The 15,324-nt window shown below is 39.5% G+C and overlaps 1 protein-coding gene across 1 annotated transcript in view; it reads left to right on the forward strand.

The window, feature by feature from the left end:
- The window catches only part of PPEF1 (protein phosphatase with EF-hand domain 1), a 109,815-nt gene that overhangs the window by 60,203 nt on the left and 34,288 nt on the right, over window positions 1-15,324 (forward strand). Inside the window, exons 7-8 of the mRNA XM_024739360.1 lie at window positions 827-873; window positions 13,002-13,168. Of these exons, the coding sequence (XP_024595128.1) occupies window positions 827-873; window positions 13,002-13,168 (214 nt within the window). The remainder of the gene's footprint in view (window positions 1-826; window positions 874-13,001; window positions 13,169-15,324) is intronic.

Consider the following 15,324-nt stretch of genomic DNA (forward strand, 5'->3'; position numbering starts at 1 on the left):
TTGGGGTTTAACGCCAATATAGATGATACTGCTGTTCTCCTAGAGCTTACAGTGTAGGTAGTACAGAACAATCACTAAGAGCTTCCGTTTTTTGTGTGTGTGGTTTTTTTTTTGTGGTACGCGGGCCTCTCACTGTTGTGGCCTCTCCCATTGCGGAGCACAGGGTCCGGACGCGCCCGCCCAGTGGCCACGGCTCACGGGCCCAGCCGCTCCGCGGCACGTGGGATCCTCCCGGACTGGGGCACGAACCCGTGTCCCCTGCATCGGCAGGCGGACTCTCAACTGCTGTGCCACCAGGGAAGCCCAGAGCTTCACTTTTGAAGAGAAATAAAGTTGAGTTTGAATTCCAGCTCTGCTACTTGGTAGCTGGGCAACTTTGCATAAGTTACTTAACTACTCCGAGCCTCATTCGTAAAATGAGTATGATGAAAACAATACCCATCTCATAGAGTGGTTGTAAGGATTGAACAAGACAATTCACAGAAACCCTTAGTCTAGCACTTGGCACAGAGTGGCACAGAGCACTTGGCACAGAGGCCCATCCCGAAGGGAGGCCCATAAATGGCAGGAGTGAGTAGGTAATTGCCACATCGGATGCTGTCCCCTATAGGAAAGGGGACAAAGTTTCCATAGAGTGCTATGGAAACAAATTGTTGAATTAATATCATCATAGGGTAAAAACCTGATGTCCTGAAAACGCTTGGAGTATATCAGTAGTATTTCAGTTTTTAAATTCTGTTACGTATCTTTTCAAATTAGAGTTTTTGTCTTTTCAGTTTTTAAATTCTTGTTCCTACTGAATAGCGATTTTTCATTTCATTTCCAGGTGATTTGCATGGGAAACTGGATGATCTTTTTTTGATCTACTATAAGGTAAATGATTATTTTGCTAAATATTTATATTTTTGTTGTGGGAAGGCAGTCCTAGGACAAATAACAATATTAGTTTTATTAGGGATAGGTACAAATACAGATATAATAGGACAGTTTTTATCCAAGAAGTTGAAAGATTTGGTTTTTTTCACACGTTTCACAAAAAATTTTTAAAGATTTAATTTGGGTCTTTGTTTAATATTATTGTTATCTGTAGATCCATTAGGATTTGTACCTGATTGTATTTATGTTCTTTATTACATGGCAAATGTCTAGATGGCAGAGGAAGGGGAGGGAAACAGTCTGTTTTATTTTATTGTTATTTGGTTCAGAAGTGAGCATGCCACAGCAGTCTTTTCCTCCATTGTGCACTAATGATGCATGAAAGGAGTCCCCCATAGCAAGTTCCAAACTGCTCTTCTCTTCTCCACCCTGATTCATCATTGCCAGGCTCAGCTGCTCTTCCAGTGCTATGATTCCTCTTTGTTGGTTGGGTTTTCTTTCTTTCTTTTTTTTTTTTTTTGCGGTACGCGGGCCTCTCACTGTTGTGGCCTCTCCCGTTGCGGAAAACAGGCTCCGGACGCGCAGGCTCAGTGGCCATGGCTCACGGACCCAGCCGCTCCGTGGCATGTGGGATCTTCCCGGACCGGGGCACGAACCCGTGTCCCATGCACCGGCAGGCGGACTCTGAACCACTGCGCCACCAGGGAAGCCCTGTTGGTTGGGTTTTGTTTGCGGGAGCCCGCACAGAGGGCACAAAGCAGCTTGGCCAGCATGGAGTATCTCTTCGATTGGCTGGCTTCATTTCTTTCTCTGAGCCAGCAGTTGCAACCTAAATGTTTGCTTCTGGGATGATTGCATATAGAAAATTGATCCTGAGGTGACCTCTGCCTTCGCAGTTTTACCCCTTTGTCTCTCTTTTTGATTAATACATCATCCCCACAACTAGCATGTTGAATAATTGGGCATAGCATAGGTGTCTCAGATGGCCTGAAAGAAAATATATTCTGATTATTATGATGGGAAATCAATTTTACTCTTTGGGGACTGTGAGAGCTTGAGTAAGCCACATAACCTCCATGACCCTTAATATCTTTTTTGGCTGCAATATTCTTTTTTCTTTTTTTTTTTTTTTTTTTTTTTTTTGGGTGATCAGCAGGCGGACCCCTAACCACTGCGCCACCAGGGAAGCCCTCTTTTTTCTTTTTTTTAAATAGTATCGACATATAGTTGATTTACAATATTGTGTTAGTTTCAGGTATACAGGAAAGTGATTTGGATATCCGAATCACTTTCCTGTACACCTGAAACTATGCTATACAGTAAATTCTTTCTATTTACCTATTTTATATATAGTAGTGTGTATCTGTTGATCCCATACTCCTAACTTATCTCTCCCCCCACTTTCCCCTTTGGTAACCATAATTTTGTTTTCTATGTCTGTGAGCCTGGCTCTGTTTTGTAAATAAGTTCATTTGTATTGTTTTTTAGATTCCACATATAAGTGATATCATATGGTATTTGTCTTTCTCTTTCTGACTTACTTCACTTAGTATGATAATCTCTAGGTCCGTCCATATTGCTGCAAATGGCATTATTTTTTTATGGCTGAGTAGTATTCCATTGTGTATATATATGTACACCACGTCTTCTTTACCCATTCCTCTGTCGATGGGCACTTAGGTTGCTTCCATATCTTGGCTATTGTGAATAGTGATGCTATGAACATTGGGGTGCACGTATCTTTTCAAATTAGAGTTTTTGTCTTTTTCGGATATATGCCCAGGAGTGGGATTACTGGATCATATGGTTACCATATTTTTAACCTTTTTTTTTTTTTGGCTGTGTTGGGTCTCCGTTGCTGCGCGCAGGCTTTCTCTAGTTGTGGCGAGCGGGGGCTACTCTTCATTGCAGTGTGCGGACTTCTCATTGCGGTGGCTTCTCTTGTTACGGAGCACGGGTTCTAGGCACGTGGACTTCAGTAGTTGTGGTGCATGGGCTTCGTTGCTCTGTGGCATGTGGGATCTTCCCAGAGCAGGGCTCAAACCCATGTCCCCTGCATTGGCAGGCGGATTCTTAACCACTGTGCCACCTGGGAAGTCCCTATTTTTAACTTTTTAAGGAACCTCCATACTGTTCTCCATAGTGGCTGATTTACACTAATTTACATTCCCACCCACAGTGTAGGAGGGTTCCCTTTTCTCCACACCCTCTCCAGCATTTATTATTTGTAGGCTTTTTGATGATGGCCATTCTGACTGGTGTGAGGTGATGCGTCATTGTAGTTTTGACTTGCACTTCTCTAATAATTAGCAATGTTGAGCATCTTTTCTTGTGCCTGTTGGCCATCTGTATGTCTTTTGGATAAATGTCTATTTAGTTCTTCTTTGGCTGCAGTATTCTTGAGCTTCCACCCCATAAGAGGTTGTCTTGTGAATACAACAACATAAATATCCAAAAGCATTTTTTAAAGTACTAAATTATGATAGAAATACAAGGTTTTCATTTCATTCATTCAGAATGGGAGCTTGGAAGGGAATGGAGGAAGCCAAACCAGGATTGGATGAATGGAGCCAGCACTTAGGAAGAGGTTCGGTTGAGACTGCAGGAGGCCTAAGCAAAGGTCTAGGGCCTGGTAGCCAGCGAGTGGGGTCAGGAGAAATAGAAGGCCATCCAGGTAGTGAGTTGGTGTCAGGAAGTCCAGCCAAAGATTTGCCGGCAGGGAACTGAGGGTTCTGGTAAATAGGGCAATTCTGGAGATCAGCTACGGAATCCAGTCTGGGCAGAGAAGGAAGAGAGGCCAGGATGGCAACCAACTGGGAGAAATGGGTGGAATGAAGGATTGCCATGCTCTCTGAGGTCAGGGCAGGAGGCCCAGGAAGCAGGATGGCTGGGAAGTTGCAAGGGAAGCAGTCCTAGGGGATGGGTGAGTCCAAGGTGGAATCCAGAATGTGGGTGGCTGAAATGAGTGAAAGAGAATATTAGGGATGAGGAGGTCAAGCAAGTGGAAAGCAGGTGTGTTAAGTGGGTTGGCCATAGGACTGAGAGATGAGATGCAGAGGAAGGACGTTTAGTCAGAGCTCATGAGCCTAGAAGGAGGAGAGGCTGGCAAAGTGTTAGTCTGTTGGTGGCTCTAAAGAGCAAGTGGACCCACACCAACTCCTGACCCTGAGGTCTCCATCCTGTGGAAGAGTGGGTCCTTTCCTTCCAGAGGGCTGCAGGAGTCAGGAGTCTAGCACCATTCCGAAGGGAGGCCCAGATTTCCAGAGGGAAGTCTTTCTGAATGAGTTGAAGGCAAAAGGGAGTTTATTTATGCAGTTTGAGGAATGAGATTTGTTTAAGTCTACATAGCACCATATAAATGTTCAGAAGTACAGTCCTGCTATTTTTGACAACTACAATCTGAGGAAGGAGGAGGGGGTGGAGGTATGTGGGGAATAGCCACAACAGAAAATCTGGTAATTATTTTTCTAGAGGTCTTGGAAAATATAAAAAAGGGAAAATAGTTGAGTAAATTAAATGGGAAAAGTGACTTCCTAGGCAATTAGAAAATTTTTCAAGAGGTAGTTGAAGATATTAAGGTGCGATCAGGGAAAGGACTCTGGAGTAGATAGATGCAAAAAGAGAATGTTTCTTTAATTCCATTGGCAAAACTAAATGGAATATATAAAACTGGAAAGTGCTAATGTAAAGATTGAACAGGAGGAGGTGGGTGGTAAGAAGTACTATAAAAAGGACTAAAGGTGAAATTATAGCATTCACATGAAAGCAAGAAATATTTTGAGTGTTAACCAATGACGGTGTTCAGGAAGTGGAGATTGAGAGCCCAGCGATGAAAGAGTATGGAACTGTTTTTGGCCCCAAAGATATCACAGTTTAGTGGGGTAGGTCACCTAATGAAAAGACAAGACAGTTCAGGTTGAGACATGTTATAACTGGGGTAAACGAGTTTCCAAGGGAGCACATTGGAAGGGCGTCTAAGTCGTGGGAGACTTCCTGGAGGAGGTGACATTTAAGACAATCCCTTCAAAGAGTTTTAGTAATTTAGTAAGTGCCTAAATCATGAAGGAAAGTTCTGAAGGATCAGAAAAGATTTTATTCCCACACCCTTTTTGTGGTGTGCTGCAATAAATGATGGAATCCGTACCAGTGATCGTTTTTGATTGTTTTGACATTTTTGGTTTCTTTAATATTTGGTTGTCCTTACAAATTCTATCATTTAGCACCTTAAGACTAAGCTAGACAGTTTCAGCTCACAGTCCTATCTGGATTTGAAGGGAGTTCTTTCCTCTGGGTTCCACACGGTTAACCATGGCACACCTTTCCTAAAAAGGCATCCCAACTTTATATGGCTTCAAATATCATCAAGTGAAGCAATTTACATGGCATTAGTTAGGTCATATTTTTAGACTTTATTTTCTGAAGAGGTTAATTCTAATCAGCCACTCTTGCTTAAGAGTGACCAATTTGGAATACTTCGTTCAGATCCTTTTCCTCATTGACGAGAAAGCTTGAAATTTTAGACCAAGTATTGGCAAGTTAGTTTGTTAAATTGATGCTGTGTGTGGAAACCTCCTACAGTTGAGAAAGAGCTGCACATGGACAGAGAGAAGCTAATTACCTCTCACCCCTGTGGGTGTCATACTGATGCTGTCCATGGAAGCCACGCAGCCTTGTTTTCCTTTTCTTTCTCTCTTCTCCACCATCCTCCACCCCACGCCCTATGCCCCAAATTTTCCGGCTGTGAAAGTCATTAAATATTTTCTTTTTTCTCTATTGCTGATATGCTTCCCACTGCCACAGTAGTCAATTCTTTACCTTTTGAGATTAAGGCAGTGTGTTATAATCAGAACAGATCTCTAAAATAGAGTTTGTAAAAGAAATAAAAATTAAAATAATGTGGAGTTGAGGTCCAGAGGTTATTGTTTGATGTGCCTCGGGAAAATGCCCCCCCAAAATTGTGATAACTTCTAGATGTCTTATGTAAAATACTTCAGTGGGAAAAAGGTCTCCTTATCTCTACTCAAGTTAATTAATTGTGATCTGCTATTCTTTTCCCCCTGAAGGTCATCTAATGCTGTTCAGAGTTGTAGTTACCCCAGGTTTTCTATATTTGTCAACTTGATCACCATGTCATAGATGGTTTGTTATATATCAGCCGCAGAATAAGCCAGAGAGTTTGGTTTACTGGAACTGAGTGAAGGATGGGTTCCCTCAGCAGCAGTGTTTGCTTCTGTGAAGAAAATCCAGAGAAATCTCAGTAGCGTAGCTAGAAGCCTAAATATCCTAGAGACCCATGTCCCAGGAGACTTAGCTATTCTTTTTATCTGTTTTCCAATTCTCTTATTATTCTAAGACTAAAACGTATTTGAACTCAGACTATATAGAGTAATACAACTAGTCCTGGCTCAACAATGCAGTTCTTGTACATCCAAATATGTCTTGCCTTTGCCTTCAGAGGCTCAACACTTACAGAAGTTCAGTATATATTTAGGACTCCTTTTAGAATCACTTTCACAGACAGTAACATTTTCTGTTGAACGAGCTTCATTATCACAAATCAATCTTTTGAAGACGTGTGATTTTTTGAAAAGGTTAAAACTTATTGGGTGTCAAGCATGCCATGTAAGGTGGATGGCTTAGTTGACCCTTACTATTAGGGGCTTAAAATTAGGTTTGACTAAAGAAATTCGGTATTCATTGCTCATAGTAGAGGTGAAATACCTATAAAGTTTGGTTTAACTGGGGATGAGTTCTACTACCAGAAAATTGGTCATTCCAGTGGAAAATATGTTTACATATTTTCTCAAATTTTGACTGTTGCTTTTCTCAAATTTTGATATTAAGGTTTTATTGATCTTATGAAATAAATTGGAGAGATTTACATCATTTTCTATGGTTTGGAACTTAAATCCCTTGTTCTCAAACTTGGCTATACATTATAATCACCCAAGGAAATGGGAAAAAAAAAACTACTGATACCTGAGTCCCACTCCCAGAGATTCTGATGGACACCTAGGAGTCTCCATGTGATTCTGATGTGCAGCCAAGGATGGGAATCACTGGTTTAAGTAACATTAAAACTATTTGCTCTTGAAAATTGAGATAGAGCTCTGCTATAAAGCAACATGCAACCAATGCACTTTTGAAGTTTTCTACTTCTTTTGAATCAGTTTTGGTAGCTTCTAATTTTCAAGAAAATCCTCCATTTCTCTAGATTGTCAAAGTACATTGCCACAGATGCCAATATTATGTTCTCTCTCTCTCTCTCTCTCTCTCTCTCTCTCTCTCTCTCTCTCTCTCTCTCTCTCTCTCTCTCTCTCTCTCTCTCTCTCTCTCTCTCTCTCTCTCTCTCTCTCTCTCTCTCTCTCTCTCTCTCTCTCTCTCTCTCTCTCTCTCTCTCTCTCTCTCTCTCTCTCTCTCTCTCTCTCTCTCTCTCTCTCTCTCTCTCTCTCTCTCTCTCTCTCTCTCTCTCTCTCTCTATATATATATATATTTTTAAAATTTATTTCTGTATATATTTGTCTTTTTTCCATTCTTTAATCTTACATTTATTCTCTTTTTTCACTTATCCTCAATCAGGCTCATGATGAGTTTTATCATCAATTTTATCCATTTGTTCTTTCAAAGAATCACCCTTTGGATTATATAGCTTTCATTTTTTTGTTTTCCATTTCATTAATTTCAGCTTTTATCTTTATTTGATTGGTTTTATTTTTATTTTTCTAATGTCTTAAGATGAATACAGTCTTTCATGTGCATCTTCTTTAATAATAAAGGCATCTAAGGCAATGCATCTTTTCTAATTTTAGTTTTAACTGAGCCTTCTGTTGAACTTATAATATTGCTATTGATTTCCTCTTTGATCCAATGGTTATTAAGACTATAATTTTTAATTTCCAAGGATCTTAATTCAAGAAGCTGGAATTTTTTGAATCATATTTTTATTTATTTCAGATTTTATTGGATTATGATATGAGAATGTGTTCTATGAAATGTTTCTTATTTTGAATTTGTTAAGGATTTCTTTGAAATCAAGTATATGATTGATTCTCATGAAGCCTCTGTGGACAAATGAAAAATTAATTGTATTCTCTATTCATAGGATGCAAAGTTCTTCATATATCTATCTATTAAGTTCATTAGTTGTACAGTTGACCCTTGAACAATGCAAGAGTTAATCCACGAATAACTTATTGTCGGCCCTCTTCATCCACAGTTCCTCTGTGTCCACAGATTCAACCAACCATGGACCATGTAGTACTGTAGTGTTTTTTTTTTTTTTAACCTATTATATAATGAAATTTATTTATTTATTTTTTATTGGGGTATAGTTGTTTTACAGTGTTGTGTTAGTTTCTACTGTACAGCGAAGTGGCGTTCCCTGTGCTATACAGCAGGTTCTCAAGTACTGCAGTATTTACTATTGAAAAATATCTGCATATAAGTGGACCCTTGTAGTTCAAGGGTAAACTGTATATTCAGTTTTTTCCATCTATATCTTTCTAAATATGTATATTGTATATTTCTGTGTAATAAATTACCCCAGTACTTAGTGGCTTAAAACTGCAAACATTTAGTATCTCACAGTTTCTATGGTTCAGAAGTTTGAGTGCAGTTTAGCTGGGTGGTTCTGGCTTAAGGTCTCTCATGAGCTAGCAATCAAGCCTATTGGCCAGGGCTGCACTCATTTGTAAGGTTGACTGGGGTTGACAGACCCATTTCCAAGATTGCTGACTCACATGGCACAGCATTTCAGTTCCTTGCTGGCTGTTGACAAAACAGCCACATGGGCCTCTCCACAGGGTACCTGAGTGTTCTCATGACATAGCAGCTAGCTTTCCCCAGAGTGAGTGCTCCAAGAGAGAGATCAGATAGGAGGCTGCAGTATCTTTTATGACTTAGTCTCCAAAGTTGCACACCATCACTTCTGCTTTTTCTTATTCTTTTCTTAAAAGCAAATCACTAAGTCCAGCCCACATCAAGGAATGGTAAATTAGGCTTCACCTTTTAAAAGGAGTGTCAAATAATTTGTGGACATTATTTTAAACCAATAATTTGATCTGAATGATTTACTATGTTTGTATTTTTTAAAAAATCTTCTTGCATTTATAGTAGCTAAATATACAAAGCAAAAACTTGTTCTTTTGTTTATTGAATACAAATTTATGAATTGTATCTTCTTTATAAAGTGCCTGTTATTATGATATAATGTTGCTTTATCATCATGTTTAGCACTTTTAATACTAAAAATTCCACTCTATCTAATATTAATATTTGCATTTTTGCTTTTTCTTTGTTGTATTTACCTTGTTTTCAGTCTCCCTTTATCTTTTTCATGTGTATTTCTCACAAACTATACATACCTGAGTTTTGTGTTTTGATGTAGTCTGGTAGTCTTGGTATGTTAATGGTAGAATTTAACCCACTCACATTTAGTATAACAACACATATTTTTGAAAAATGTCCTTCTATTCTACTTTGTTTACTATTTATTTCTCTTTGTTTCATCCTTTTTTCCTTTCTTTTTGCTGTTTTGGTGAAGTTTTTTAAATTATTGTTTTCTTTGGCACTTTTACTGTGCTTTTCCATTCATTAGTCATTGTCTTCCCATTCCTGACATTTCTAATAAATGATGTATGTATGTATACTTCTCAAATAGCTATAACTTTATTCCTCCACCATTAGCCTCTCTCTCCTCCAGTAAGACAAATGTATTTGTTTTCACATTTTCCATGTACATCTACCATTCAGATGAGATTTGTAGAGAATTTTACTTTTCTCCCTTCACCTCTCCTACAAATCCTTAGCAATTGTTCATGCCATATTTTTAGTTCTTGACCATGATTAGATTTCCTTCATAGTATGTCTCTTCTATTTCTTGAATCCTTGCTTTGTACTTAAACACAATTTCCATATTATTGCTATTGATTTATATTTAATTATATATTGCAAGGTTCATTGTTCACATCTGTATTCTTTCCTCTTAGTCTTTCCCTGGCTTAAGGACTTTTTATTGTTACTGCTATTATTTGGTTAGAATATTGTCTTGAGTATTTTCCTCTATGGGGCATGTGGGTGTTAGATTCTCTAAATGCAAGCTGCTTGAATGCAGGGACTTTGTATTGTTTACTTCTGTGTTTCTAACACCCTAAAACTGTATCTAGTACATAACAAGCAATCAATACATGTTCATTGAGCATAGAAATCATGAGCTCTTTCAAACTTCAGGCTGAAGTCTCTTTTTAACCATAGAAAATTCCCTCTCTTATTTATGTAATTATTGCCTCTTCTCCATCTGTTCCTTTTTCCTGATTCTGGAATGCTTATTATTGGCACATTAGTTCTCTTGGCTCTGAACTCTAATCTCTTACTCATTCCTCATGATTTCCATCATTTTGCCTTTTGCTCTGTGTGAGAGATTTTTTATCTGCTTGCTCTTTCAGGTCAGTAATGTATTTTTCAACCATTCCTTCTTTTAGTTAGCGCCAATCTATTGCTATTTTAAATTTGAATAGCATATTTTTCATGCCAAGAATTATTAACTTTTTGTTCTTTATTTCATGGTACTCTTAAAAAAAAAAAGTGTCCTCTGTCTCCTCCAGCGGTCTTGTCTCATTAGGGGATCGCACTTTGGCAGATCTGATTGGTCTGCCTCTCTCTGGTTACTGGATCCCCTTAAGTACTAGGTTATTTCCATTTTTAATTTTCTGCTTAAGCTAGGTGAAGCCTCTCCATAGTTGGAGGCACAACACTTTCTACTGTTGCATCAAGAGTGTGAGAGGAAGTCTCTATGTTCCTAGGTGTCTCTAAATACAAGTATTAGAATTCTTTTAGCTTCAGAGATGTAAAAGAAGTTCTCCTATACTTTTTCTGGTAAGATCCAGATCCCTCTCTCCCAAGCAAGACCACACACATGCTCTGAGGCAGGGTCTCTCCTTAATCAAGGAGTCCACATGTCCTCTCAGACCTAGTTCTTCCATGGCTCTCTGCTGCTGCTCCTTGAGCCCCCTTCAGTCTTGGACATCCCAATAGAACCTATAGCCTTCAGCACCTCTCAGACTTCTCCAGCTTACTCATCCCAGCCAGCTGAAGGCTGAGGGAAGGAAGTGTATCAGAGATGCAGAATCATTCCCCTTTTCTTTACGTTTTGATGACCAGTAGCCTATATTTTTATAACTGGCTCACACTATCTAAGCCCAGTGTGAATAAGGTTATGTGAGTTAATGTATAAGAAAATATAAAGTAATGGGATCTTAAAAATAGAAATAACTTGGAGGCCATAATAAAACGAATCTTTTAATTTGTATGGTGCTTTATGGTTTTCATGAAATTTTATACACACAGTCTCATTTGTGTTCCGAAGTAGCCCTGTGTGATAAGTATGGAAGTTATCGTTCTCATTTAACAGATGAGGAAACTAGAGTTCATAAAGATCAAATAACTTGCCCAAGGACAGGCACATGAGTAAAAGTGGAGCTGAATTAGAGAATAAGTCTTCTGGCCCAGAACACTACACCACTGCTTGCTTGTTTGTTTCCAGTTGCCTTCAGGACATGTTTCATTGCATAATGATTTCTGGAATCCCCAAGTTATTTGCTACAACTTGTATTATATTTTTTCAACTATTTCTATCATATTGATATGAAAATTTTTAAATGTATATAAATACTAGGTAGTGAGTATAAAGTAATAAGATTTTCTTATGTAATTTGAAATCTAACAAAAAAGGAATTTGAAAATCATTTGAGAAAGATTAATATAACTAGAATACGTGCATTATTTCTTGAAGGTAACTTTTTTGAAGGAGGACATATATTAGGATGTATGAGTACTTAAAATTTTCTCTTTGTAATGTATTTTTTAAACATTTGAATTTATCTTACTATGCAGTAGAAATGCACTCAACCATTTCCCTACCAGGCATGACGTGTTTTATCTTAGAGTTTAGTAGTACAGAAGTAAACGAGCGAATAGCTGCTATAAAGACCAGACCTTTGTCCTGATCCCAGTCCTTTTTTGTGCTAACACTGTATCTTAAAGTATTATCTCATACTCAGGAGTGGTAATCAAAATATTGAACAACAAATATGGCCCTGGTCAGTGAGAAGTCAAAACACATGCCTGTAACACCTGGTGTGATCGTATCAGAGTATACTGATGGTGTGTTAGCCCTGCTCACAGTTGGGCAGTACCTTACACTTTCCTGAGTGCTTTCATACCCGTTCTCTCATTTGATCTGGGGTGGGGGGCTGTGTGTGGAGAATATAGTGTCATTCCCTTTTTTCAAATTGAGAGAATCACAGCCCAGAGAAGTTAAATAAGGGTCCCTTAGAATGAACGACATTTGGCTCTTAGTTTAGTGTTCTTCCTTGGGTAGAAGTTTCCCTCTTCTACCTAAGGAAGAGATGAGAGTAACCATTTTTATTTTATTTTATTTTATCTATTTAATTTTTGTTTGTTTTTTTAAATTAATGAATTTTATTTATTTATTTATGGCTGTGTTGGGTCTTCGTTGGTGCACGTGGGCTTTCTCTAGTTGCGGCGAGCGGGGGCTACTCTTTGTTGTGGTGCGCGGGCTTCTCATTGCCATGGCTTCTCTTGCTGCAGAGCACAGGCTCTAGGTGTGTGGGCTTCAGTAGTTGTGGCACGCAGGCTCAGTAGTTGTGGCTCACGGGCTGTAGAACGCAGGCTCAGTAGTTGTGGCACACGGGCTTAGTTGCTCCACGGCATGTGGGATCTTCCCAGACCAGTGATCGAACCCGTGTCCCCTGCATTGGCAGGGGGGGTTTTTACCACCGCACCCCCAGGGAAGCCCAAGAATAACCATTTTTAATAGGACAAATATCAGGTTCTTTCAGAGAAAACTCATAGTAGGTGGTGGTGAGTAAAATGAGCAATCCCCATCCCCCTGGAGTCTTCCTGTCCCAAGCTAATCCTTCACTTCCAAGGTCCCTTGCAGGAGATGCCTGCCCTGGAAAGTGAAACTGGCTTGAGTGAGTGAGCAGATTTTTCCCAGAACTGACTCAGCCTCTTTTCTCCATATCCACATGGACATTAAGTACTAAGTGTTACTTTTAAAAGTACATTCTTTTAACTGCTTGTTTTTCTCCTTCTTCCTTCCACAGAATGGTCTCCCCTCAGTGAGCAACCCATATGTTTTTAATGGTGATTTTGTGGATCGAGGAAAAAATTCCATGGAGATCCTAATGATCCTGTTTGTGAGTTTTCTGGTCTACCCCAGTGACCTGCACCTGAACAGAGGCAACCATGAAGATTTTATGATGAATATGAGGTAACCTAGGCCTGTGGATTTCCTCTTTTGTTTCCTGTTCTGGAAAATGCTGCCATGTTTAGCTCCTAGCGGAGAGTGAGAGGTGAGTGTAGAGAAGCAGGGATGAGGAGAATCTCAAGAAAGAGCTCAATTCTTACAGCGATTTACCTCCCCCAATCTTCTGCTGTGTGAGTGAGTATAAATTGCTCTAAAGTTCCCTTCCTATCTTTTCTTCCCGTTCTTCCTTCGCCCTTCTATTATGTTTTCTTCTTCCCATGCCCAGCCTTCACAAGCCAAATTGTGTGCCGAGTAGACGTGTTAGGCCAGGTTTGGAGGTGTGGTAGGTTGTATGAGCAGGTTTAGATGGACTCATTCTCTTGCTACTCTTTTGGCTTGCATCACATGTTGTCTCAGAAACTAGTACTGTGCTTTTCACTGATGTGTATATTTTTTATGACACGGTGATTGCTTTTGGCATAGTTGTTCATAAACATATTTGAGAACAGCTGTAACATAGCGTTTCAACTATCTGACTCACTGGAGTTTTGGGGAATAAAGATTGGTTAAATGGTTTACCAATTTTTGCTGAAAGGCACAGTAAGTGACAAATGTTCTCCTCTTCTTTCCTCCTCCTCCTCCTCTTCCCCTTCCCCTTTCCCTTCCTCTTTTTCTTCCTCTCCTTCTTTTGTTTTTCTTGTTTCTTGTTTTATGAAAAACAGAATCCAGTTTGCTGTAGGGAAGTAGAAGGCATGGCATGTTTCATGCTTCGGTCCTGGGCTTTTGGGTGCCTAGATCAAAGCTCAGCAGCTGATTAGTTTTGTCTTTGGGGCAGTTTTGGCGCTTGGCCTGAATACAGTTTCAATTCTAATCCTCAAGTATGGAAGCAAATGATCAGATTATGAAGAAAAAAAAATCCCAAAATCTCAAGGCTACCTTCAGAGACCCATTATATATAATATAGCTAAATCTGTTTATTTGGGCATGCCATTTATCCTTCCATTTATTTAGCTAGTCAATTGTATTTATCTAGTGCCTACAATGGTTAGTGAAAGAGACATGGCCCCTGCCCTACTGGAGTTTACATCTAGCAGGGAAGACACGAGTTGAGCAGGTTTTTCAAGTGTGATGAGTTTGTAAAGTGGGGGATCCAATCTGTCTGAGGGGTGATTGGAGGGTTCTCCCGTAGAAGTATGGCATTAGCTTGAGACCTGGAGGATGAATTAGGCGATCAAGAGAGGACCGTGGCCAGGGGGATGAGAAACTGTTCCACAGTGAGGAGACAACTTATGCAGAACTTGAGAGAGGACTTTTTAGACTTGAAAGAAGTTCAGGATGGGAGGAACAAAGACTGAAGGACAGGATGGTACCTGATGGGGCTGGAGACGTAAGAAATGATTGCAAAGAAATTTGGGCTTTCTCCTGAGGACAAGAGAAAATCATTGAAGAGTATTATACAATTTGTGTTTTAAAATGCAGCAGGAAGATTAGTTTGGAGGGGGACAAGAATTGATATGGGGAGGCCAATTAGGAAGTAGTTGAAGAGATAGATGATGGAGTCTCACTTAGACTTGGGTGGTAAAGATGGAGACCCAAAGCAGTAGATATATTCAGGAGGAAGTTTAGGCAATGATTTAAGGCTTGGTAACGTGATATGGGGGACTTGAAAGGAGAGAGAATTAGGGATGACCTCCAGGTTCCTAGCTTGAATTTGCAAGATCACTGTTATTAGGAACATGATAAGTGGAGAAAGTTGGGGTGAGGGAGAAGGATGAGTTCAGTTTGGGGTAAGCTGATTTGAGGTGCTGTTGAGTAGGCAGGGCTGAGTTCATCTTGGAAAACATAACGTTACCCTGTAGAAGCTTCACATGATATGATTTGCATGGAAACCTGGAGTGAGTATGCTGTGCTCTGACTTCACTGTGTTAAAGGTGTTAAAGGTATATATTATTATCCTAAGGCAAGGAAAGTAATTGAGAAAAAATTTTCATCATTAATTCTCCCTTAGTGACTGCTATTCAGGCATTAAAATTCCTGACACTTTCTATTAAAACCCTCAATACCATTACATGAACTCTATCAGAGAGTATAAAGAGCCAACTTGTTATCTTCTAGGCTTTTCTTTGTCTTTATTCAGTCTTTTTGCCCCCGATCATTCATTTACTATAAGGTACAGGATG

The sequence above is a fragment of the Neophocaena asiaeorientalis genome, unplaced genomic scaffold (assembly GCF_003031525.2).
Source record: "Neophocaena asiaeorientalis asiaeorientalis breed wild unplaced genomic scaffold, Neophocaena_asiaeorientalis_V1.1 scaffold771, whole genome shotgun sequence".
NCBI classification, from domain to species: Eukaryota; Metazoa; Chordata; class Mammalia; order Artiodactyla; family Phocoenidae; genus Neophocaena; species Neophocaena asiaeorientalis.